Source organism: Populus trichocarpa, chromosome 18, assembly GCF_000002775.5.
Source record: "Populus trichocarpa isolate Nisqually-1 chromosome 18, P.trichocarpa_v4.1, whole genome shotgun sequence".
NCBI lineage: Eukaryota > Viridiplantae > Streptophyta > Magnoliopsida > Malpighiales > Salicaceae > Populus > Populus trichocarpa.
In genome coordinates this window covers 12,172,624-12,199,432 of record NC_037302.2, presented here as the reverse complement: position 1 = coordinate 12,199,432, position 26,809 = coordinate 12,172,624, and the positions used below count along the sequence as shown (strand labels likewise).

Here is a 26,809-nt window from a genome sequence, read left to right as displayed (position 1 = left end):
TTTTTTTTATACAAAACAAAACCCTCGAAATTAAGATATTTTAGTAGGAGCAGGACATGGACGCTAGTTGACCTATACACAACCTCGTTGGCGAGGGGATAAAACAATAGATGAAAAGTGAAATTAACTGAGCTTCGATATCATTACCATTTACCAGTATCATTGAAACAGCACATAAAAATATATAGGTAAAGACAAGAGAGAAGAAACCACAAGGGCCGGTTATTCCAGACGGCCTCCAAAACAGCTCACTCACTCGCCGGCCATTTCTTATTATTTGACAGCACACGCTTTTCTAACCCTATTCTTCCCTATCATTCCTTTAAAAACCTCCTCATTGGAGAGCTCAGTCATATCTCTCAAATTTTATCCCATTTTAATCTAGCTGTTGGACGCGTGCGACTAAGTTTTCATGGCGAAATTATCACAGAAGAACACAAAAAACACAGCAAGTAACAATAATAACACGACTAATGGCGTGACCAAGGTGAAACGAACAAGGAGAAGTGTTCCAAGAGACTCTCCTCCTCAACGCAGCTCCATTTATCGTGGCGTTACTAGGTTATAAATCATTTGCATGGCTTCGTTGTTATTATAAGTTCTTCTGCTTGATCAAATTATTAATTTTATTCTTTTTTTTCTCTTTCCTTTCCTAAAAATGATACCATTGTATTAATTATTGTTTCAGGCACCGGTGGACCGGCCGATATGAAGCTCATTTGTGGGATAAGAATTGCTGGAATGAATCACAGAACAAGAAAGGACGACAAGGTTATTCATTTTCACCACCTACATTATCATTTTTTTTAAACATGCAGTAGAGATTATTATGGAGCAATGTATTAATTGATGTGCATTTTTTTTTCTTTCTGTGGCAATGGCCGATGGTTTTTAATCTGCTGCGATACTTGATAATGCAGTTTACCTTGGTACGTATCATAATTAATTACATGCTTTTAATTTCTTAGTAAAGCCAATGAAAAAAAAAGTGCTATAAAATTTGGAAAATAAAGTTTGAGATTGAGCTGTAGTTCTTATGGCATATGTGATGACTACTTTTCAGGTGCCTATGATGATGAAGAAGCGGCAGCGCATGCTTATGACTTAGCAGCACTGAAGTACTGGGGTCCTGAGACAATTCTTAATTTTCCGGTAATCTTATGTCTATAATATATATGAAAAAAAAAGAAAAAAAAGGTTAAGATATATTCAGATGATTAACGCAGGAATCTGCTGTATTATTGGTTATAGTTGTCGACATACCAAAATGAACTGAAAGAAATGGAGGGTCAGTCGAGAGAAGAGTGCATTGGATCATTGAGAAGGTATAAGCTTCTTGCATCTATGGTTGTGGAAATGAATCTTTGCATACGAAATTGCTAAATTAATAGATGAACTAATTTTTACAGCAAATTGATTCTTATTTATATATGTTCAAATCTGTAGGAAAAGCAGTGGCTTTTCTCGTGGAGTTTCAAAATACCGAGGAGTTGCTAGGTACTTTATTTACTCTAGCCTTGTTCTTTAATTACAGATAGTGTATACAATTCTGAAGCCTCAGGATTTTCAATCATAAAATTAAGCCAATAAAAAGAAGAAGAAGAAGAAGAAGAAGAATCCAGCCAATTCTCATAATTAATTAAGCTGGATCTCACTCAACATATCCCATAACTTGAGACTTTAATTAGTGTTATTGAAATTAATTTTAATGTCCAGGCATCATCACAACGGGAGGTGGGAAGCTCGGATTGGTAGAGTATTCGGCAACAAATACCTATATCTCGGGACATATGGTAAATTCCTCCTCGATGTTTCACTTTTCACCTATAACTTGGGATTCTCTTTCCGATCTTGGGACAAATACCTCTCGAATTAATGCTATTATGCACATTCCAGAGAAATGTACGTGTTCATTAACGACATTACATCGCATGCACAGAAATTCTCAAGCTCCCACCATCCTTTTACATGCAAAATGAATCCTAACATTGATCAACCGATTTTTTTCTTGCGAAGCCATCCAATAATTAACCCTTGTATATTAGTAGTCTGCGCGAAGAAAAGTTTTCAAACTGCCGATTCTGCACGCAAACGGATTGATCCTAACTTCAATCAATTTATCTTTAATTTAATGGAAGGAAAACCAGCACTGATTATGTCTCATTGATTTTTGCAGCTACTCAAGAAGAAGCTGCCACCGCTTACGATATGGCGGCTATAGAGTACCGTGGCCTGAATGCTGTTACCAACTTCGATCTTAGCCGGTACATCAAATGGCTAAAACCCAATCAAAATAACACTGATAACAATAATGGTCTGGATCTCCCTAACCCTATCATAGGCACTGATAATTCAACTCATCCTAACCCTAACCAAGAGCTTGGAACAACCTTCCTTCAAATTAACCAGCAAACCTACCAACCTAGTGAAACTACATTAACTCAACCACGGCCAGCAACGAATCCTTCATCTGCCCTAGGGCTCTTACTTCAATCATCGAAGTTCAAGGAGATGATGGAAATGACAGCAGTGACAGATTGCCCACCAACCCCACCGTCGGGCTTAGACCCGACACCATGTAGCTTCCTTGAAGACGTGCAGACATATTTTGACTGTCTCGATTCAAGTAACTACGGGGATCAAGGTGACGACATGATTTTTGGCGACCTCAACTCGTTTGTGCCACCCATGTTCCAGTGCGATTTCGAGACATAAAGATTAATTAAGGTGATTTTGTCACTACACATTAATTTATATAATTAAATTAGATTGAAGGTTCTTTGTGAATATGAGACCTGTAATATGGTCTATGGCTTTCCCTCATCAATTGGTGAAGGGTTAAAGTAGTTCTTTAGGGCTGCGATTTATTTGGAGAAGAAATGGAGAAACGAGGCGGAGAAGAGATTTCAGACAGCTAGTTGGCTATTTATTATTCGGTTCATTTGTTTGTAGAGCGACAAGGGCAAATAAACATTGGTATTTTATCATCATTTTTTGTACGAATAAGATGTATAATTTTTTCTATCAATAAAATGTCTATGAAATTGATGTAATTTTCATTTTTCAGCAATAAAATGTCTACATGTGTGCAAAAAAGGAAAGATTCTCTAAGAGGCACTAATTTTGGTGTCACCTCCGGTGAATATTTGACCTAAAGCGATATATTATCTCTTCATCTGCACAAATTCTTTTTCAAAAAATAATGCATAAAAAAAGTTATAATTAAGCATATAAAAAAATAAAGAATTAGTAATTTGATGTTTTTTTTTACAGAATATAAACATCGCCATCACTAGTTTTTTACCCTTTTTTCAACAAATAAAAAAATGCCAAAACAACAAAAGTTTCCCTTTGTATAACTAACTAAACTTGGGATGTTGAGATTTATATTGTCAAATATAGAAATATATCACCGTGAATTTTCATAATATATTCTGGCGTTTTTTTTTTTCATTTTAAATGCATAATAAAACAACTAAATTACTTTTAGAAGTAAAAAAATTAGAACTTGTACAAGGGAAAATTTAGTATTTTCACAATAATTTTTTTATTATTCAATTTCACTCATGGACAGTTTGGTATTTAATCAAATATAAAAAAACAAAAAATACAATGAAACGATCAAATTATCTTTAAAAAATAAAACTAATGTCTTAGGGCATTTTCATCTTTTTGCAATGAATTTCTTTTTTCTTATTATTAGATCATTTTAGATGTAGTTTGATATTTCATCAAATATAAAAATAATAATAAAAAATATTGGGGCATGTGTGGTGCACTATTCAACGTCCTTTTCTTGAAGTTGCTGTCCGTGTAAGCGATAGTGGTTTGGTTTGTTGCTGGTGAATTTGTTTTTCTTCTTTTATATCTCCTTTATTAAAAACTACATCTTAATACTCTTTGTTGTTGATATTTCAATTTTCGTTCTTATTTTTTTTTTAATTTTTGTTTGGCTTTTTGTAAAAGTTTATGTTTGTTTTCAATTTTATATTTCAATCTCAATTTACCAAATATTATTGTTTTCAATTTGGTCCTTGTTATTTTGATTATTGTTTTGGGCTTTTTGTTAAATTGATTTGTTTTTAAATTTTATCTTTTAATAAAAAAATTTGTTTTTATTTTTTATTTCAATTTTGATTTTTCTTTGTTCTTTTTGTTCAATTAATTTTTCCTTTTCATTTCAGTACCCTTCAATAAAAAATAAAACTTATTTTGTATTTTAATTTTGATCCTCATTATTTTAATTGTCATTTTTTTATATCCTTTTATATAATTAACATTCTTTTTCCAAGTTAATTCTTCAACATTTGATTAGTTGAGAATTGGGCTTTATGATTTTTTCGTATAAGGTACTTTCAATTCAATGTCTAAGGTCACAAGTTTGAAAAATTAACACGTGTTGATATTGTTTTTTTTTTACTTAATTTATTTTCAGCTTTATGGTTTTTTATGTTTTCTTTTTTACTAAGTTATCTCCATCTTATGACCTGGATCGTGGGTTTGGTGGGTAAACCCGAGTTAGCTTGCCTTTTGCTCCCTGAGTTACAGGTTTGTCATTCTAACTTTCAATTTCATCATTTTGTGTTTAATAAGTTGAAAATTGAGTTACATTGTTTGTCTCATTTTACAAAAATATTTTTTCTTAGTTTATCGGTATCACTTTTGTTGTTTTTAAATTTGATCTATTTGTTGTAATTGCTTATTTTTTTTTATTATCAAATTAAAATAAAACTAAATTATTTCATCCAATCTAATTTATGATCATCGTCACTTTTTATTATTATTATTATTTAAAACGTGTTTGTGCTGCATAAACATCCTTTTTAAGCATAAAAACAAATATGTTCTAATACCGCTGCTCTCAATTCCTCACTCAAACTGCTCATAATACTCCTCCACATTGTCCTCTCATGCAACTTATCAAATTCTTTCATTGCATCAATGAATTTTATATTCCCAATTCGTGGACACAAAGTCTTAACAAACCTATCTCGAGTTAGATCATCCCGGCAAGCCAACAAATCCCAGAATCACACCTTCACCTTACCATTCAGAAAACATAGTAACATGTTCAAGTTATTTGACCATCTTGAAATATGATCCAACCCCTCATCTTTTTTCTTCGAAGAAAGACAATTAAGTTCATGCCATGCAATTTGAAAGATAGTATTAAATTGTAAGTGCTCACCTACTTTACTCTTCAATTCTCGTGACTCGAAAGTTGCAAGACCATCATGATCTAATTTTAATAAATTTTGTAATTAGATTTAATTTAGAAATTATTTATCTAAATTCTGCTTGAGAAGTTTTATTTACTCATCAATTTCTTCAAAATCTAACATTATGTATTTGAATTGTTTCTCAATGACTAACGTTTGATTATTTTTCATCACTTTTCATATTAGCCTGAACCATTATTTTGATACCAAAATTGTAACATATCATGGAAAAGATAGAAATAAAAAGAAGATTTATGATAGAAAAATAAAAATAATAGTTGTAATTGCTTAAAAAAGCCTATTCGGAACTTCGAGTCAATGAATAATTAGTCCCTAAACTATTTGTGTTATAGTTTGGGGCATTAGCATGTTTTTTGGTTAGTAATGTTATTATTCTCTTAAGGTTTTTGTCCACTTCAATGGCATATGTGATTACATGGCCAATTAAGAAACTGAGATATGTTTGCTAATATGATAATTACTGAAAACTTATATGATTGTTAATTTCAGGGCCCGTAGGATTAGTCGAGGTGCGCGTAAGTTGACCCAGACATCCACGTTAATAAAAACAAAAAGAAACTGACATATGTTCTGTAAAACTCGTGATGAGGTCTTTACTATAACCTAAAATAACTTAATAATTAAGTTCCTTTATAAATTAAATTGATTTTTAAAAAAACTCTAATTAGCCTAGAAAAGGAAAAAAAAAAAAAAATCTTCTTCCATCACATGATCAAATGCCACCGCCATCAAAATTAACCTCGACCGATGTCTATATACCCTTCCAACAAATAAAACTAATTAAAAAAAAACAATCTTAATTATTATTAAACCATCACCAGGTGTATATTTATTTTTGCTGCTGTGTTTGTTTTTAATGGTGAGAATCGTAGTTAAAAGCAAAAAACACAATAATAAAAATAAAAATTTATTATTTCTACTCTATTATTTTTTATCATAGAGAATTATATCACATAACAAACAAAAAATTCACATAACAAACAAAAAAATAAAAGAAAAACAAAAGCAAACACATCCTAGGATCGAACACCACTACTATATTGCTTCTCTCTCGTGGTGACATAACCATTATATTTTCTCTCCTTCAACGTGATCTTTTCATAATAAGCTCAAAATATTTGGTGACATAATCATATGACTCTCTCTCTCTCTCTCTCCCCTAAAAAATCACGTGCTCAAGAGTATCTCTTCTAGCTTACGTGACTGTATAAACGGTCAAACTTACCTCATAAATGAAAATCTAGATGAAAAGACGATATTATTAAACAAGAATAAGCTAAGGATTCAAATCAGAGTAAAAATAGATCAAGGACTAGTTTATAGTTGGCCGAAAGTTAATGATATTTTTTAACCAATTGAAAATCCAAATGGTAAAATTCAACAACGTCAAATGCCACAGTAATTAACAAGGAAGACAAGTCACAGTAGTTTTTAATTTTCACAGACACGCTCCTCCACCTTTGCTGCTTGTGTTTGTGTTCAGGTAATTCTTAGTTGAAGTTTTGTTTGTTTTTATATTTTAAAAATATTTTAAAAATTTTTAATTTTTAATTTATTTTAAATTAATATATTTTTAGTATTTTTAAATCATTTTGATGTGCTAATATTAAAAATAATTTTTAAAAATTAAAAAAATATTATTTTAATATATTTTAACACAAAAAATTATTTGAAAAATAATTGTAACCACATTAAAAAAATATTATTTTAATATATTTTTAAATAAAAAATATTTTAAAAAGTATTATTTATTAAACTCTTAAACATTTTAAATGTTTATGTGTGTTTTAAAATTATGTTAAAAATATAAAATTAATATTTTTTTAAATGTTTTCTTGTATTGAAATAAAATATTTTTTAAAAAGTATTTTAATATATCTTTAAATAAAATATACTTTTAAAAATCACACTTACCGAAATTGACCCCCACAGTCACGGGGCACATAAGCACGAATGCACACTATCATTTCACTTGGGCAATCCCGTAAAATCCCGACAACATCAACCCCCGTAGAGCCATTTCACAGCTCCCAACGCCACAACCTCAAAACTACAAGCGTCACCTTTTCCCGCCCAAAATACTCATATCAAAAACAAAAAAAAAAACTCCAAATTACTGCTAGGAAGGATTTATACAAAAAAATTCTCTCCGATAGTAGAGTTACTAGAGAGAGAATTAAAATGCCAGATCTAGGACTAGGAGGTAACCTCTCTCTCTCCTCTTCTCTTACTCTCACGCGCTGCCCTGCTCTCAAACCCAACTCTCCTCTCCCTCCTCCTCCCGATGCCATTGATCAATCAGATTCAATTACCTCAACGACGGCGACAATAACTTCTGTTACAGTCAAAACCCTGGTTAAATGGGACCAAAGTGTTCCAGAAGGAGCGGCAGATTTGTGCAATGGGAGTTCAATTAGGGTTTTGAAGCGGACCAGTGCTAGCCGATTGGGTTGCAAGAAGGGGTTTAATAATAATATTAGTAGTAATAATGGTAAATGCTTGGATGATTACGTTAGGGTTTGGGTTCAGAAGAAGATGGATGCGGGTGTCTCACAATCTCGCTGCCTTCTTCCTTTTCTTGTTGGTGCAAAGAAAATGGTAGATTTTTTTGAAACTTTTTTTTTTCTTTGAAGTTAGAATTTGGGGTGGAAATTTTGAATTTTTGGTTAAATGGTGTAATTAATTGAGGCAATTTTTTTTAATATGAAAACGCTGCTTCTTAGCTTCTATTTTTTTTTGGGCTTCTTAAAAGCAAAACTTTGTTGCTAGGATTTTCAGTTTTGGTTACTTGGGGTAGTAAATCGATGGTTTGCGTGAATATTGGAGGCTACTCTAGTGTTTCAATTTTATCTTCTTTTTTTATGGTAATATCAAGACAGAATTTGTTGCCTTTCTTACTTACTTTTTAGAATCTTATTGGACTGTATTCTGCTTTTGTGTTAGTTAATAAGTTTGCCGAGGGAGATTGTGATTTCTTGTATATTTGTGCTACTCAATGATTTGGGATGTAAGTGTTGTGATATTATTTACATGTTGGCTCTAGTATAGATTATGGGTGATCTTTGGAAAGCTATTTGTGTAGGATCTGATGATTTCCCCCCTTTTAATTGCTTCTAAAGATAGGTTTTACAAACTGATCTATTCGGAGATAGACAGAGTTAAAGGTTTTTAATTTAGATTGCAAGAAAGAAAATTATGAATTGATTATAGATGGAATCTTGGTTAAAGTTCTGGAATGGGTCCTTATGGTGAACATTGTCTGGTGCTTGTTGGGCGAATTATAGCTTGCTTTCATTCCAGGGGACAATTGTAGAGATTATATAATTCAAAGCACATTATGGATAAATACTAAGTGGATAACAGCTAATCAATTTATTAAATGCTAAATGGATTCTGGGTTGTTCAATCATCTTGAGCTCCATCTTTTAGCAGGTCATAGACTTTCAACTCCTGTGTTTTCTTTGTACGAAATGATTTCTGTAGTGCCAAGCCTGCATACTGTGTTTTTGGTTTTGGTATGAAGGATGGAAATAAGGTCAATAGGGATGTGAGGGAGCCTGGTGCATTTTCTCTTTAAAGCTAAATATGTCCTTTTACTAATTGTTGAGGTTTGTGGGGATCTATGTAGAGCTTTGGCAGTAGAAGTTTGTATTCTTTTCATATACTCAATAAGAACCAGAACTCAGAAGCCTATGGAAGAAGTTCATGTCTAGTACAGTTTCTTGTTTGATTCATGACTGACTGTGAAGATTTCCAGATTTCGCTTACCTTTTTACCAAGGAATAGAGTGTAAAAGTTATCCATGCAAAGAATTTGAAATTTTGAATATTATAGGGAATGTGGTATGTACAAGCATTCCAGTTTTTGAATTTAGAAATCAGTGTATGCATGTGTGGAGCTAACAGTTTCTTGTTTGATTCATGGCTGACTTTGAAGATTTTCAGATTTTGCTTATTTTATCACCAAGGAATGGAGTGTAAACACTGGCCATGCAAAAAAGTTTGAAATTTGAAATACTATACTGATTGTACTATGAATATGGGTTCCAGTTTTTGAATTGAGAAATTAGAGCATGCTTGTTCCACACCTTTTTTGCAGATTTGTAATTGTGAAGCACATTGTGTGCAATTATGGTTTCCTGCAACTGACATCAAAGCCTTCTTGTACCCATTCCAGGTGGAATGTCTCTTTTGCTGTAGATCTATCTACCCCGGGGAGGGAATGCAATGCTCTGTTCGTAACTGTCAGGGAGTTTATCACTTGACATGTGTTGTGGAAGGGCTTGGAGTCTCAAATCTGAGAAAATTCAAGTGCCCTCAGCATGTAAGATCTAGTTGGTCATGATATCATTCTTTGATACACAATATTTTTCACATTTATATTTGATGCTATTTTCTGTCCATGTAACAATGTTGTACCTTTTTTACTAAAAGGAGGAAAAACGTGAAATAGATGAATAGGAGTTCCCAGGATGAAAGGTCAATCGTGACCGATGTCCTGTCAACTGTGCTCTACAATTGCTTTTATATATATATATATATATATATATATATATATATGCATCCTGATTCTTCTTGTCACAAATATTGCTGACTATTAGCAGTAAGCATTTGTGGTTCTATTGCACATGTGTGACATGTCACTACAAACAGGAATGTTTCACTTGCAAAGGGAAATTTCATTGGCGGTGTGTTCGATGCACAGTAGCTTCACATAATCAGTGTGCACCATGGTCTGATGAAGTAGTTTATCTGAAAAACCAACCAGGACGAGCAGTTTGTTGGCGGCATCCAACTAATTGGCGGCTAGATAAGAAGGTCAATCTCTTCTTTCCTTCACTAGCAGCTCATTATTATCCTTTTTGGAATTTTGGTGCATAAAGTTTTCTAATACAGTTATTGCTTTGTCAAAAAATTAGTGAAAGGGTTGACAAAGTTATAATGTATTCTCAGTATGATAGCTTAATGCAACTGTTTTTATTGTCTCACATGTCTAATCAGTTTTGTGGGATATCATATGGTTCCACTGCCAAATTCTACAGCTCAAACAAAATTTTTGGTAATTGACTAGGTGTGATGTGCAACTTTTGCTTAGGATCTTTCTATTGGGTTGACAATTCAAAAATATGTTTTCTTTATCATGCTCCATGATGTTTGTTGTTTGACTCTCAAGATTTTAAACCCAGCTATAAAATGTAAAATATGGAGTTCTGGAGTCCAATTCTAGCAACAAGTGGCTAAACTTGTTAAGTAGTTTAAAGATTTGGAGAACTTCATGATAATAGGACCAGGAATTATCCCAGCCATGTAGATAGTACGTTTATATTTCATTTCAGTTGCTCGAACATGTTAATTCCACTCATATTTCTAGCATTTGGTTTATGAGACTGCAAAATACCTTGGGTTTGTCTTATGAGATTTTGAGGATCCCAAAGTTTGGTTTGTAAAGGAATGTCGGATTCCCACCCAAAAAAGCTTTTACAAATCAATTTGGTTTAAGTGATTCTCTCTCCTTCTTGAAGTTCTGAACCTGGCTGTTCTTGGCATCACTTTTCCAGCAATTTCATACTCACATTTCCCTGTCTATTTTTTTACCTAATTTCTTGACTTTGACTTGTTAAAATGGGAAGTGGTAATTGCTAACTACAGGCAATATGCTGATTATTTTTTTCAACACTTTTGTAGTGGTTCAGGTTGATGCTGATTTGTCCAATGAGCATTAATTACTACCTAAACCTGCATCCTCCCCTATATTCATTTGGATGCAATTTGTATTTTTGTCAGATTTATGCTATTTTGATGCAAATATATTCACTTTCCTCCATTTTATAATCTTCAGGTCCTTGTCATGATCAATTATGACAATTACATATAGTGTTTTCCACAAAAAATTGAGCTTGTGAATCTCTGTAATTCAGCCATGTTGCTTGTTTGGTAAATTCATTCATTTTGAGTTCTTATCCAATATGTGATTGCATACAGTACCATAGTCATTTTGTTTTACTGTTAGCAGTCCTTTTTTTGATCTGCAAAACAATCATTTAACTTGAAATGGTAATAATGCAACACTGATCGATGGTAATCCCTGCGATAAACTGATTACTTTTGTGGTCTGGCAGTTAGAACAAAATGACTTGAGAATAACATAGCCAGTTACTTTCATCTTATTGAACACTTTTCTTTTGTTGAGATTTTATTTCTTCATTCCTTTTTTTATTGATTAGGCTGGCTGACAGGTCTGATATTTGTTGAATGAGCAGCATGTGGTTCCAGCAACTGATATCGAGGTCAGATTTTTTGCAGTATATTTTACCTTGATAGTCGACACGTCTCAACAGGAAAAAAAACAGTAAAGACAATGAGAAGAGGCGTTGTAGGGATAAGCATGGCCAGCTTGTTTAGCAATGACCCTGATGAAAGAAACAATCAATATTGCTCATACCAGGATAACCTACAGCTACTAATTTCTATACCTTACGGATACATCCTGCAGCTCACAAAATATGCCCTTCATTTCAATGTTAGGTCAAAGACACAAAGGACAAGTATTTAGACATAACTGAGATACAAAGGACCAGTATTTAGACATAACTGAAACTGACTTTTATCTTGATCCATGGGCAGCTTAATTGAACTTGTCCAAATATGCAAGGCCAAGTCAGTAGTGTAGTGTACATCAAGTTATTTAGTGTAATCACAAGTAATGATTACCTTTTCTTTTCACCCTGGCATCTGAAATGGAGAGGCAGTCACTAGGTTCTTATTTCATCAGTGGTTGTACTTGCAGTGTCTCTTTTTTTCTTTTCTTAATAATCCGAGATCAGCATGGAGTTGGATGTGAAGCTATACAAGATTGAATGAGAAAGTTAGCACATGCAAAAAAGAGTAGGGTTAACTACAAAAATACCCTTCACCTATAGGATCATTATCAATATTTCCCTTCACCAATTAGTTCCCTCAATTTCACCCTTAATGTTACTAAATGTTCTCAAAATTGATGTGGTAACTCCAGAATTTAAAGACTTGTTAAATTTAGAATGAAACAAACAAAATTGATAGTAAAAAATTGGAATACAATGAATTGAAACGTGAAGAATTGTATTTTTTTTTCTTATTTTTGATTTTAAATGGGATTCAAATTTTATTAACTTTTATCTTTAAATTGCTCTATTTTTTGAAATTCTGAGTCTACATGAGATCCAATTTTTTCAAAACTTTTAGTTTAAATTGAACTCTTCTTTTTCATCATTAATTTTTTTTATTTATAACATTAAATTTGATTAATCTTTAAATTTTGGAGTTCTCACATGGATTTTAAAGATTTATGTTTACGAATTTGGCTGGAAACAGAATTGAAAGGGTAACACTGAAAACCTTTGGTAACGGTAGGGTTGAGATTGATGTAAGCGATTGGTGAACGGCAATATTGATAGCAATCATATGGGAAAGGGGTATTTTTTAGTTAACCCCAAAAGCATCAATTCAATTTCTTGAATTAAACTACTAAGAATTCATGTGTGGGTTGATCATATGGATTTTTTTTGTAAGTTAACTAATTTTGTTCCATTTTGTATTTTAGGAAATATTTTGTCGTTTGCCTCTACCTTACATTGATGAGGAGTTCAAGATTGATTTAACATGGAAAGACCTGACAGAGAATAAACTAGAACCACCTCCATATGTGCACATCAGGCGCAGTATCCTATATTATACAGTTACATTAGACTAATCTCATATTTTGAGTAGTTTAGTAATCAAATCACATGCTTTTGGATATGTTGACAATGCCAGTATGTGCTATGCAATCAATGATCTTTTTCTATTTTGTATGTACTTAGGCACACACGCACACACAGGTACGTTTGGTCATTATAGTTGTGTATTTGATTCAGCATGGGAATGACCTTAATTGACATTAGATGTTTACCTGGTCAAGAAGAAGCGTGATGATTCTGATGGTGATGTTGGATGCACAAATTGCAGCTCTACATGCTGTGAGAATTGTGTGTGCAGGTATGCCTTTATTATTCCATTTTTTTTCTGTGTACAAACCATAATCAGTTCTTTGATCATCTATACGTATCAGATCTTATTCTCATTTTCTCCCATGAGTGCTAATTGGGTCAAGAAATGGATGCATATACAAGTCATATTGATAAAGCCCATGCACTGACGTTCTTAAAACAATTTTTTCCTCTGGTATGAAAATCTGTTAAAAGATATTTTGTTGAACTTTTCGCTCTATTTTTATTTGTAAAAGCAAGCTATAGAAACAGAATTTGTATTTCAACAATAAACATGTAGTGATTCGTTTTTCTGTAATAAAGATGCTTTCCCTTCATATATCATTGAGCTTCCTGTAAATAAATCCAGCTCTAGTTGCTCGTGGCACTCTAAATTAAAGTAGCAGGTTCTGCTGTTTATTTATTGTCTTCTTAGCATCATGTATAGCATTCTTTGAATAATGTTTTTATACCATATCCTCTATGACCAATTTCTCTCTCTTTTTTGAATTTGTCATGTTCGTACAGCTTCTATGCAAAATTGTCCAATAAACAGAACTTCATATTTTATCTGCATTATATGGTTGAAACATATTTTGTATCAGTTAACTATACCATACATTACTGAGTTTGATTATTTCAACTTTGCAGCTTTGGTTGTTTATATATTAGGATTGTTGTGGCATGTAATAGTGTGTGTCACTTCAGGTGCTTTTAAAGGTGTTTCTTTAACATAGAAAGAAGTTTCTTTGCTGATTTTAAGCGAGTTGCACTTTATTATCTCAATATTGATTTCTTTTGTTCATAGTTTGGAGGTTGGCTTATTGCCCAAACTTTTGTTGATCTTATATCATCTTTAAACATATATTTAGTTGGATTGTAACCTGAATGTATTGTCTACTAGGGTTCAATGTATAAGCTGCTCCAAGGCATGCCGCTGCCCTGAAACTTGCACCAATAGGCCATTTCGCAAGGAGAAAAAGATAAAAATTGTCAAGGTGTGAACTTTAACTCATGGAGCCATTGAATACTTTCACCTGATTTTATTATTCTGTAAAGAAATTACTCGGTTTTGCTTTGTTACATTTATTAGTTTAATGCATTTCCATGAAAATTAATAGAGGGATCTTGATTTTCATAATTATTCACGTGGTTTTTGTGGTTAATTTTTCTTCTTAGACTGAATTTTGTGGTTGGGGAGTGGAGGCAGCTGAACCACTAAATAAAGGCGATTTTATAATTGAGTATATTGGAGAAGGTAGTTTTTAATATCTGCACCTTTTTTTATATATAAATATATTCAAGCATACATTAATTCTTACTTTTCTTTTTATTTTCAAGTTGGCTGTTATCATATGGCTCACATTCTTAAGCCCTGGTCCTTTTGCTGTTTTGATATTTGAACCATTGTGCTTTTGACTTTCTGCGTTATCTATGATTAGTTGGTTAGTCTGCAATTTGTTTATTGCCTACTTATATTTAGGACACATGCTGACGAACAGGATTGCAGCTTGCTGCTGTGCTGTAGTTCTTGTATTCCTTTCCCTGGTGTTATGAGGCATGATGGTTAGGGCAGCAGGTCTTGAATTGAAATAAATACATTTTGAAATACAGTATCATTTTCTTTGTTTTCTTGACATTTTGGTGTAGGTTTTGAGAACATTTAAAGATTAAAAGTATCACAACTAGTTTCAATTTATGAAACTTGAGGATTGCTTGTGTAATTACATAGTAGTTATAGTTTAAAAATTATTTCTGCATGAAAAGTTTGATTAATGTCAAATAGCAAGGATTTACAGTCTCTTCTGTGTGCAAATTGCTATCTTAAAGGTTTTAAAGCTAATTGCAGTCTTGAGAGCTCTGCATTGCAGTATTGCTAAGTGGATGCTTTTGTATTTTTTGATTCAGTTACTGGCAATCTGCCGCACAGTTGTGTAGCTTAGTTTTTGGCTGTTTGCTGGGCCTTTGGCCCAGGTTTCTACTGAAAACAAAAAATAGAAAAAACAAGAAGAGAAACAGAAAGAAATAAAAGCTCTTCCATGCCAAGTATTTTTCTTCGTCCTGTTTTGCTGTCACAAAATGCCATCACTGGTGATCAATATTTTGCCTTGTACTTGTCTAAATTATGATCATAAAGTCATGGTATTCTGAATCTGAGAACGAGTCTCTTCACCATTCTATGATGCAAACTGCAAATATGGTCTCTTTACCATTCATGGAAGCATGTAATTCATTTTCAAAACTTAATAGTTTACCTTTTTAAAACTGCAGTATATTGTGCCTCGTTAAAGATTGTGTTTTGGTTTAATTATTTTCCCTTTCCTTAGTCTATATTGTAATAAGTTGTGTGCATGTATTTCCCAAGAAATAGAATGAGCTAAATTATTTATCCTTCTGTTTCAGTCATTGACGATAAATTATGTGAACAAAGGCTCTGGGACATGAAATACAAAGGTGTGCAGAACTTCTACATGTGCGAAATTCGAAAGGACTTCACAATTGATGCAACTTTTAAGGGAAATTCATCTCGTTTTTTAAATCATAGTTGCAAACCCAACTGTATCCTAGAAAAGTGGTTAGTACTATTGATATGCTGCTTTTCTGTTATGATCCTAGCAACTTCTCTTCTCATATATATATACTTGCTCTAGATCTCGTTTATTCTGTCTCAATGAAGTTTGGGAAATGTAACTGTTATTTCAACTAATATGAATTAAATAGCATTCTCCAAAAAATTGCAGGTTGCTTCGAAACCTTAACAAGGATGGCCTACTGGCTGCTGGCTTCAGCTATCCTTATTTTCTTTTAGTTGAAGTCAGTTCCAATCTTGGATGTGTATTTTCTATTCTGTATTATGGTTGGAAGAAAACATTTCTTGCAATTGCTAGTTTAATAAAGGAATGCCCGTCAGTGATAGTCTGTCTAAACTATGGTACATGTGGTAAATATGACTTGAGATGCAAATGTTACAAGTCACTGGAGTTCTCTAGGAAAGAGTTTTTGAAGGCATTGATTTGTTACTATTTATTAATAATAGCTCTATCTAATGCAGTTATTGAATAATAAATTTGAACGTGTTTCTGTTGAAGAAGGTGGGGATTTTTCAGTTGGGACATGGTCTTAACTTTTAACCTTTGTATATGGGTTTATTTAGGGATGTCGAGGGGGAGACTCGGGTGGGAGTGTTTGCTGCTGGCTCAATAAGAGTTGGAGAACCATTAACATATGACTACAGGTACATATCGAAATTGCATTTTCATTCCTGCCTTCCTAGTGTTATTAACTAAAGAACTTTTTGCAACAGTCAGTGTTGGAACCTGTGATGTTATAAGATTTCTTTTATAAATGATAATTTTTCTTTTTTGTTCTGGTGGTTTAAACTGTCATTCTTAAATTAATTGAAGCTAATCTTGCCTGGCATTTTAAAGGTGCTAGGTTTCTTGTGATAATTATCTTATCTGTTGTGAAACTCTAGTATAATAACAAACTTGGTATCTGTCTTTTTACTTTTCGCCTAATTAGCTGCTGTTTGCCTGTCACAAAAACAATAATTCAACATTTGTAATCAACTTATAGCGAGTCATCTTTTACATGCGAGCAATCTAGTGAAATCAAGGTTCACTTTGTTACTATCTAGATTGGTAGCCTTATAGTATGCAGGTGCAATTAGCGGACAGGTTACTGGAATATTTAAGTTGATAAAAAATGTAATGTTAAAACGTTTAGCTATAACCAAAAGTGGCTGAAATGTCTCAGACATTCACATGGCCTGTTTCTACATTTTATTGTCATTTCCTGCCACCTGTAGCATTAATGCCTACCATTGGGAGCAAGAGTAGCATGTAAATTGAAATTATATTTTGACCTTTGCAGGTTTGTTCGATTTGGACCTGAGGTAAAGTGCTATTGTGGGGCTCCAAATTGTCAGGGATATCTTGGAACCAAAAGAAAGATTGCTAAGTTGAACATTGGCTGGGGTGCAAAACGAAAGAGAACATCAACTGCATGTGTAGCCATTATAACCATGTGATTCACTTTTTACACCAGCATCCCATTCCAGCTGGAGGATTGTTGTACGTTTCTCCTCGTTTAATGGAAACTGAAAGTAAAACTACTCTCTCTTTATCCTTGCTGCTGTACCATTCAATCTTTGGCATGATTTTTTCCTCTTCAACTTTTTCGTAGCATCCCCTTTCGACACACCCTGCAGGACTGCAAGAAAGCTTGTAAATTTATTTCCCTTATTGGGATTACCGTGTTGTAATTCTAGAAAGATTTCAACTTTTAACCACAAATACACGATTTGGAGGATAAACAGATTCATCTGAGATGCTGATGCTCATCCAGGTTTCTGCTCACAATATTTTCTTTTTGCTTCTTAATCCTTTTAACTTCATAGCTTTCTATTTATATCGTATTTAAAGCAATGCAAGTCCATAGATCTTAAAGATTGTTCCACAGCTTGCTTGTAGCTGCAATCCCTCGTTGAATCATCCTGTAAAATTACATGCCATTGGAGCATTCGGAAATGTTTAAATATCAAATGCAAATCAACTCCATTGTTAATGACCACTCTTTATCATTCTGTTTCCCCTGCTATTAAATTTCGTTTCTCCTTTTCCCTTTTATTTTTCAAAGCTTCTTTATTCTATAAATAATGACTGCCCATTATTTTTAGTTTTTAAAAAGAAACCCTCAATTGCAAAAGATCCAAAGAAACAAAATAAAATTATATTGAGTTGTGTTTAAAATCAACGTTCCCAGTGCCCTTCTTTAGGCCCATCATCAACCAACAAACTTGATCGATGACATCCTTGAATATCCTCTCCTCTCCCCGTTCATCGTTTTGTTCTTGCTTCACTTTTTTCCCTTCTCTATTTTCCCTTCTTTCCAAAACTAGATGTCCCTTGCTTTCTAAAACTAAATAGAAGAACCCAGATTTGATTTCGAAGGACAAGGAGACAAACCATGAGGATATTAAGAAAGAGAAATCAGAGATACAGAGAAAGAAGGAAAGGAAAGAGAGCTAGCAAGGGACATCTAGTTTTAGATAAGGTAGAGATTTGATTTCGAAGGACAAGGAGCTAGCATTGAATGTAACAAAACTTGGTGTTGGAAGCAAAGTGAGAGTCGACGAACATTAAATTTTTTTCATAAATTAACGATTTCCCCAATGATGGTCCTAAATCGTTCTTAGATTTAAAGATCCAAGGAATCAATTAGTTTGAAGATAATCTAGTGCTTAACTTAATCACTTTGATTCAAGATTGAGTTCGCTTTATTCATATTTAGAGAGTATCATACTTGATATGATATTTTTGGAGCTAAATAATTTCTTATTTAGTTTGATATTGTGTTCTTATGCAATATTATAAAAAAAAAAAGAGAAAATAGAAGAATAAGTTCTATGATATTTTCCTTAAGAGCAAGTTTTTTAGTTTTTTAACAAGTTTCTAACACGTGTATAAGTTGGGTTTTACTAGCGACAAATGTACTGTCAAAAGTGAATATTGTACTGTCGTGCTATATTTCCATGGTTTGTGATAAATATGTTGGAGTATCTTATAAAAATGATTTTGAATCATACAATTCATATCTTATCAGAGTATATAGGCTTTTATGGCCTTATTTAATCCAAACTTTTTTTTTTTTTAATGAAGGTGACCAGAATTCAATTTCCTTTTCTGCCATGTACCGTATTTTCTGTTAGAGAATAATATAAATTATATCCTAAAACCTCACCTAACATCTTAAACTATTGGGTTGAGATGGTTCTTTAACATGGTATCAGAGTCTTGATGACCAAGTGGTCTCGAGTTTAAATCTCACTATCCTCATTTATTTGATAAAAAATTAAGCACAAGGTAATGTGGGTCTGTGCAAGTTTCAAGCCCAAAAAGCTTTCACTTGAGGGGATGTGTTAGAGAACTTTCACTTGAAGGGGTGTGTTAGAGAATAATATAAATCATATCCTGGAACCTCACCTAACAGTTTAAGCTAATAGGTTGAGATAGTTCTTTGAAATGGTATCAAAACCTTGATAACTAAGTGGTCACGAGTTCGAATCTCACCTCCCTTATTTATTTGATAAAAATCAAGGACAAGGTAATATGAACTTGTGCAAGTTTCAAGCCCAAAGGGCTTTCACTTGAGGAGGTGTGTTAGAGAATAATATAAATCATATCCTAGGACCTCACTTAACAGCTTAAGCTATTGGGTTGAGATGGTTCTTTGACATGATATCAGAGCCTTGATAACCAAGTGGTCTCGAGTTTGAATCTCATCATCCTCATTTATTTGATAAAAAATACTTAAAGGGGTGTGTTAGAGAATAATATAAATCATATTCTGGAACCTCACCTAACAGCTTAAGCTATTGGGTTGAAATGATTCTTTGACATTTTCCTTAATAACATCATCATTTGATCATCTCTATTGGATGCAAATTATTCAATATTAATGTTTGTACGTTACAGTACAAACGACTAGACTATACATTATATATATATATATATATATATATATATATAAACTAAGGGACATTATGCGGCAATACTGGCAATACTCATTATACAACGTGGATTATTAAAATACAATGATGTTTTTATTCTTTACACTACAAGTTAAGAAAGTATAAATTAGAATAAAAAGATCCATGAGGTTCAATTAAATTACCAAATTAAATAGAAATAAATCTGTTTTTTTTTTATATATTTTTGACCCTTAAAATAAAAAAAAATAACTATGAGGCAAAGATATTTTTGACTTTTTGTCTTTTTTGCACAATACACTTACTTCACTACTCTTAAAATTTTATTTTCTTGAACTTGGATCAAGAAGTGTTTTAGTCATTTCATTATGACTTTTTATAATTATCAAATAGATTCAAGAGCAATTGAATATATATATATATATATATATATATATATATATATATATATATATATATATATATATTAAAAGAAAACATGGATGACGTGTGCAATACATGTGCCAACGAATGAGGAGAGTCTGTGTCTTTTAGGCAGCCCATGCTCCTCTAGCGATCAAACACTGCCTTCCACAACAACATTAGAAGTAGTACACAGAGATCTTATTGGAGGTGCGATGCGTGTCGACGGTGGACTGAGTGTGGCTCCAGTGAACTGTTTTCTTCTCCTCCTCCTTTCCTCTTTCTTCTCCTTGGTAAAATACACAAAGTTACATTTCATTTGTTTTTTTTATACAATTTAGTCCTCGTTCTTTTGATTGTTATTTATTTTGTTTTGTTTTGTCTTTTGAAGATTAATTTTTCTCTTCAATTTCATCCATCATCATTTGATTTTATTTAGTTTTTATATCAAATTTGGTCATTATTATTTTAATTGATATTTATTTCTTTTTTATTATTTTTCTAATTGAATTTTATTTTCAATTTCTTCCCTCAAGATTTTATTTTGATTTTTTTATGTTAAATTTGGCCCCCATTCTTTTTATTGCTACTTGTTTTTGTTTTTAATCCTTTTTTATTCCAATGTCAACCCTTGTTATTTGATGATTGAGAATTTTAATTAGTTATTTTTAGGGTTTATATTCTATGGGGTTAGTCCTAGGCTCATGACTAGGGTCATGGGTCTTGAATATTAACACATGTTGACTCCAGTGTTTTTTTAGGTTTTTTACTATTTTTTTTTTCTTCTAATCTCATCCTTCAACATTTTTTTTGTTTTTTTTCTACGGGGTTATCTCAATCTTATGCTCATGATCGCGAGGTCAACGAGTTAACTACTTAAGTTAAGTAAAAAAAAATTTCTATTTTTTTTTAATTTTATCCTTCAACATTAAGTTGTTTGATAATTGAGCTTCATTAATTTATTTAGTTTTCTTTGATGAGGTTATTAATTCAGGTTAGATCAAAGAGAGAGGTTCAACTTTTATCATTATGGCTAGAGATGTTTGATTCAAGTCAGTGGCTAATGTTATCTAGAGGTTTTGATGGTTGATGTGTGTGTCGCAGCTGGTTCTTTGAGGGGATGGAGTTGTTGTTCTCTAAAAGGATTAGGGATAGTCAAGTTATTATGACAAGAGAGGAAGAGGTGTATGATTGGCTTGGTTCTACTTCATTTAGGGTGATGAGGACTGATCGACCAATCAATTAAGGTTAATGTGGATTGTGGAGAAAAGAAGAAGGAAGGGAAAGTTTTGTCCTAATTTTTTTTAGGAGAGAAAGCGTTTTATATTGTATTTGTTTTTTAAAATATTCTTTTTAGTCCAAAATGGTTACCCCTAACTTTTATGGGAAGAGAAAGTGATGTATTTATTGATAAGTTTTAATTTGAAGGTAACCATTATTTGGGTATGGTTGGTTTGGAAATTAGAAAAATCCTTGTGTGAAATTAGGATATTGAAATATGGATATGGTTATTATAACCCTTACATTTTATTTATTTTTCTCTCTTTAATTTTCATTTTTTTTCGTTCTTTTAAATTTACAACTTTTTTTCTCTTCACTCTCGGTTAACATTTTTTTCTTTTTATTTACTAACACAAGCACCAAAACAATAACATAAAAAGTTCAATATATATTTACTTGATAATGACTTTCAAGCTAATGAAAGTGATAAGCATATATCTTAAATCTCTTGATAATATCCATGTGATTATTATATATCAAAAATCTTTTCATTTTTTAATCAATCTTGGATATTATTGGTAGTGCTCAATAATATGATTCTTGGTATGAGATTTTATTAGACCTTCCAATGATATATTTACTGACCAATCTCACTTCACTTTAGATGGGGAGCAGTATGTAAAAAATAAAAAATAAAAAAAAATCAATTATTGCTAAATCCACTGAAGAGCCTACTACTTAAAAAGAAGAAAAGAAATCTTCTCATTTGTTTTCTTTCTCGATTTGTTACGTTGCATGAACTGTTGACTGCTTCATCTTATCCTCTACATAATTAATTCTCCTTTTTCCATTCATCTTCCAATACCGACACATTATAATTGCTGATTGTCGTCTGTCTACCAACCATGGATGAACTCGATCCTGTGCTGTCGAGAGAGAATACATGATTGATCAATCATGTCATTAAAAACTATTTAACCCTATCCCATGATATCAGAGAGAGACAGCTTTTTAAGTTGTAGCTCAAATCCTTGTAGATTAATTTATAACCAGATTCTCTATCTTACCAAGTATATATTGCAACCTTCGATTAATATACTGTTCAACCCACGCTATTTAATTAGGGGGTGCTTTCAACAACATGACGAGACTGTATTTTTAACCTTCGAGAGATGTTAAATGCCTCATCTCATTATCTGAATAGCATAAATGACATATCATATATATACAGATAGCACGAACCCTCCCATGTACTGAGAGTGTTGTTCATGCACATGTCTTTTTTTTATTTAATTCTTTTTATTTAGTAAAAATGATCAATATGGATTAATATATTATTTAATATATTATTCAACCCACGTCATTTGGGTGATGCTTCCAACAACGTGGTGGGAATGTATTTTTAACCTCCGCGAGATGCTGCATGCGTCACCTGAATAATATGGAAGTCTCCCACGTACTGATATGCACCTATCCTTTTTTATATTTTATTTAGTCAAATATCAATTTGCCCCTAAGTTGACTATAATAATAATAAAAAACCCACTATGAAAAGATGAAAAAGCCTCTTGACTCTGGTTTTAATTTTTTTAAGGGTATTTTGGTTGTTTTTCTGTACTTTCTAATTTTTAATATTTGGTCAAATACTAGATTATCCATCAGTTGACATTATAACAAGAAGAAAAAAATATTATGCAAATACAAAAATACCCCTTGATACTTAGTTTAAGGTTTTTTTTTTTTTTGCTTTTGATGATATAGGGGTCTTTTCACTATGCAATTAAGATAAAAAATTACTTATTTATCCCTAGTCAATTTAATAATAACTAATGGGCTTTATAAAAATACTTCAAAGCCTCTCGAAGCTAATATTAAATTTTTTAGATAAAAGAGCAAAAAAAACCGTTATATTATTACAATGAACAATATTTTTAAATGTATAGCTACTTGGGAAGCATTGAACTTCTTTTAACATTGCAAGCTGAGAGAGAAGAATATTAATATACATGAAAAGCAGGAGTAACCATGCATTATACTTTCGAAATATTCCAAGGTTCCTCTCTGGAATATTTGTTCATTTTAGTTCTTTGAGAACCTGGTTCGTATATTATCTTCGCCATTTGCATCAATCTTGACATTAATACAGTTGATCTATTGAAAGCACGAGTTTTAACTAATTAGTTGACAAAACTTCAGATAATAGATAATCCAAGTATTATTCAAAATCTTTGGATAGATTTAGGTAATATTGACAAAAGTTCGGATCGTTTGAATAGCTGAAATTGTAATTTTTTTCTTTTAATTTTCTAATTTATAAAACTAACGAGTCTGCGATTTCTTCTTAGCCTAATCCAGGCTAGTCAAAACTTTTTTTTATACATATGCGTTTACTTGGGAAGTAATTTTTTTTTATTTTTTTCTTCACTTTGAATTAATATTTTTTTTTATGTTTTCATATCATTTTAATATGTTGATATCAAAAATAATTTTTATAAAATAAAAAAAATATTATTTTGTGTATTTCCAAACAAAAAAACTTTAAAAAATAATCACTACCATACTCTCCAACATTCTCTTCCAAGCAAGTAGATACTCAATTAGAAAGGCATCACTTGTGTGCTGATTCTCACCCTAGCTAGCTAACAGCCCTTAAAAGGAGGAGGAGGAGGAGGTGGTCAAGTTGTTTCATGATATATTGGAGCATTTTACTTTTGTATACACTTAAACTATCATTTCTTGACGGTGCATTTTGCTATTGGAGCATTTGTGTCATTTCATTATAGGATATTTTGGAGAGCAGGAATGGCCATGGTCCCAACATAGTTCGGTTTGCCTGATATTTTGTTTAATTTCATGATAGTGATTGTTTTTTTGTTTGAAAATATATTAAGATAATATTTTTTAAAATTTTTTAAAATTTATTATTAATATTAGTATATTAAAATGATTTAAAGTTAAAAAAATTAAAAAAATATTTTTTTAAAGTATTTTTATAACGCAAAAATAAATAGATTAATGTGTTTGTGTTTGTGTTTGTGTTTGTGTTTGTGATAGAGATGTAATTTGTTTTTTTTTTTAGACCTCACAAAAACAAAAAAACAAGAGAAAAACTTGCTTTTTATGGTAGCTTTTTGTACATTAAATAAATTATACATTAAAAAATAATAATTGAAGAACAACCACATTTCACCGCAACTCTATCCAGACACCCTACAAGAGAAATTGGCAGCCACAGAAGCGAATAAGGCTATCGGATGAATCTTAAACCGTAGCAGACAAATATCTGAAGTTAATCAACTCAAATTTAGTCTTTCCTCACCAAGTTATCTGATTCATTAAAATCATCAAGAAGAGGACATACATTAGACACGCACGTTGATTCACGAGCTAGCTAATCGCTCTTTGTTTAGCTAGTCTTGTGAAAACGATGATAGAACAAAAAAAAAAAAAAAGTTCACATCAGTCTACAACGTTAACCTTTTTATCTACCCTTTAGAAAGTTCTTGCAGATCTTTTCCCAGCATTTTCTGTCTGGTTCAGCTATCTCCAATCCAAACTTGGCCTTTTCGGCAAAAGCACTCTGCAGTCATCAAATTTTGGAAAACTTAATTTTTTTTTTTTGTCAACTAATTAGAAACAAAAGTTTGTTGATGAAACTGGGTTAATTAATTGAATTAAGTGATTATTTTTTTAGTTACCTCTATGCAGTTGTTACTCAGAAGGCGATCAATGAGATTATAAAGAATATCCTTGGTGTACTCGGGATGGCCTTGAATGCCCAAGATGTGATCTCCAATGGTGAACATCTCCACACCAGTTTTGTCTGAGAATGCAATCACTTCAGCTCCTAATGGCACCTCCCACACCTCATCTTGATGGCACTCGATTATTGATAGCGAGGGAGGGATTTCTGTTAAGTCTCCTGGGAAGCTGCATGGTGACAGATCCTTCACTATGCTCACTCTCCTTAACCCAATATCCCACCCAGAATATGCTTTTCCAACCTTTCCACCCAGCGCTCTGCACAAAACCTGTAAGCAACTCCGTAACAACAGAAGACACCATTCAGCACGTGCTCAAGTCATAATTATGCATATATTAATTTATCCAGTTAGTTTGGATTTTCTTTTCTTTCCCTTTTTTTTTGGGGCTAGTTAATTTGAGGCTTATAGTTCAAATGACATGGTCAAAAACTAAATCAAGTACCTGATGACCAAAGCAAATTCCAAGGACTTTCTTCTCCATGGCATCTAGAGTTTGCAAGATGAAGCAAAGCTTGAGAACCCAATAGTCATTTCCGTAGGCATCATAAGGGCTGCCAGTAACTACAAAGCCATCGTATTTGTGAAGCTCATTCATGTCAGGAAACTCCCCCTCAACAACTCTAAACAAGTCCCATGTTTCTCCCTCTTCAGCAAAAGCTGCAACAAACACATTAAAGTACCCTCCGTAAACTTTCTTTACATAGTCAGAGTCCCTTGCTGCTTGCAAAAGAGCATATCTTTTCTCGGATGTAACCTTCATATCTTCAAGCTATCAAGAAATTAAACTTGGATCAAGAAATTAAAACCAAACCGTTTCAAAGTCAACAATATTGGCAAGCTATGTGGACTTTTGAAGAAGCAATAAAAAAACGAAGATGGTGATAGGAATTATGAGCAGTTATTAGCAGGAGTGGATGGCTTTTAGAATGAGAAGCTGAAGATGGAATGAGCTGTATATATAGAAAAGACGATAGCTTAGGGACCCAAACGGGTAACCATTTTAATATTAAAAAGCAACATGAATCATTTTAGAACGTTTTGGATGAATTTGAAACGTTTTTACACTGTGCATGAAAGAGTGAGAGACAGAGACAACATTTGACATTTTTTATTTTAATTTAAATTACTATACATATAAGACGCGGTTTACTAATTTTCTTGGATAGAAAATGTTCAACGTGAATATAAACGTGCTTCGTGAACAGTGGCCGGACAGTGGGGGAAAATAAAAGGAAAATAAGGTAGTGCTAGATATAATTAAGCTAGTTTCAATTTGATTTTTGAAAGTCAAAGTCCAAAATTAAGCACTGCGTAGTGTGTATCACCAAACAATAAATATTTCTCAATTTAATCTATCCATTTCAAGCCTAATTTTAGCTAATATTCAGAGAAATTTCCTCTTAAAAAACTATTTTCTGGCACATTTATCTATTCTTATAAAAAATATAAAAAAAATATAAATGGTTGGATCCAAGAATTTCTCATATTCATGATTACTTGATGTTACATGCTATAAATACTTTCTAATTATTAAGCAAATAGTTCTCAACTAAATTAGTTTCAGCTCTGAATAATTAGAAAGTTGTGGCCTGAGCTGGAAAGCTCCTATCTTGCCTAACTTTCTTTACGCGGCCTGTCACCCATACATGGCAGATGTTCTGAAGAAAGTTCCTGTAGAGGAAACAAGATC

General features: G+C 32.4%; 3 protein-coding genes across 4 annotated transcripts; 2 read left to right on the top strand and 1 right to left on the bottom strand.

The window, feature by feature from the left end:
* The first annotated feature begins 242 nt into the window (after positions 1 to 242).
* LOC7493371 (AP2-like ethylene-responsive transcription factor At1g16060) lies at positions 243 to 2,831 on the top strand. Its single transcript, XM_024589623.2, has 8 exons — positions 243 to 561; positions 689 to 771; positions 921 to 929; positions 1,064 to 1,152; positions 1,252 to 1,325; positions 1,447 to 1,497; positions 1,717 to 1,793; positions 2,177 to 2,831. Exons 1-8 carry the CDS (start codon positions 413 to 415, stop codon positions 2,713 to 2,715), a joined length of 1,071 nt encoding a protein of 356 aa, XP_024445391.2. The 5' UTR covers positions 243 to 412; the 3' UTR covers positions 2,716 to 2,831.
* Positions 2,832 to 7,317: 4,486 nt separating this feature from the next.
* Positions 7,318 to 17,603, top strand: LOC7489421 (histone-lysine N-methyltransferase ASHR3). Of its 2 annotated transcripts, none has more exons than XM_024589971.2 (11): positions 7,318 to 7,838; positions 9,417 to 9,563; positions 9,893 to 10,057; positions 11,500 to 11,526; positions 12,819 to 12,936; positions 13,159 to 13,252; positions 14,147 to 14,240; positions 14,422 to 14,500; positions 15,646 to 15,696; positions 16,397 to 16,477; positions 17,116 to 17,367. In XM_024589971.2, exons 1-10 carry the CDS (start codon positions 7,422 to 7,424, stop codon positions 16,444 to 16,446), a joined length of 1,242 nt encoding a protein of 413 aa, XP_024445739.1. In that variant the 5' UTR covers positions 7,318 to 7,421; the 3' UTR covers positions 16,447 to 16,477; positions 17,116 to 17,367. The 2 variants fall into 2 exon arrangements, with proteins under 2 accessions (XP_024445739.1, XP_002325110.1); XM_002325074.4 differs by having other exon boundaries at positions 7,321 to 7,838; positions 15,646 to 15,817; positions 17,116 to 17,603.
* A 7,041-nt stretch (positions 17,604 to 24,644) lies between these two features.
* On the bottom strand, positions 24,645 to 26,055 carry LOC7493370 (gamma-glutamyl peptidase 3). Its single transcript, XM_002324480.4, has 3 exons — positions 25,562 to 26,055; positions 25,054 to 25,386; positions 24,645 to 24,935 (listed from the first exon to the last, which is right to left on the bottom strand). The coding sequence occupies exons 1-3, from the start codon at positions 25,877 to 25,879 to the stop codon at positions 24,837 to 24,839; spliced, it is 750 nt and encodes a 249-aa protein (XP_002324516.1). The 5' UTR covers positions 25,880 to 26,055; the 3' UTR covers positions 24,645 to 24,836.
* Between the last annotated feature and the right edge of the window lie 754 nt (positions 26,056 to 26,809).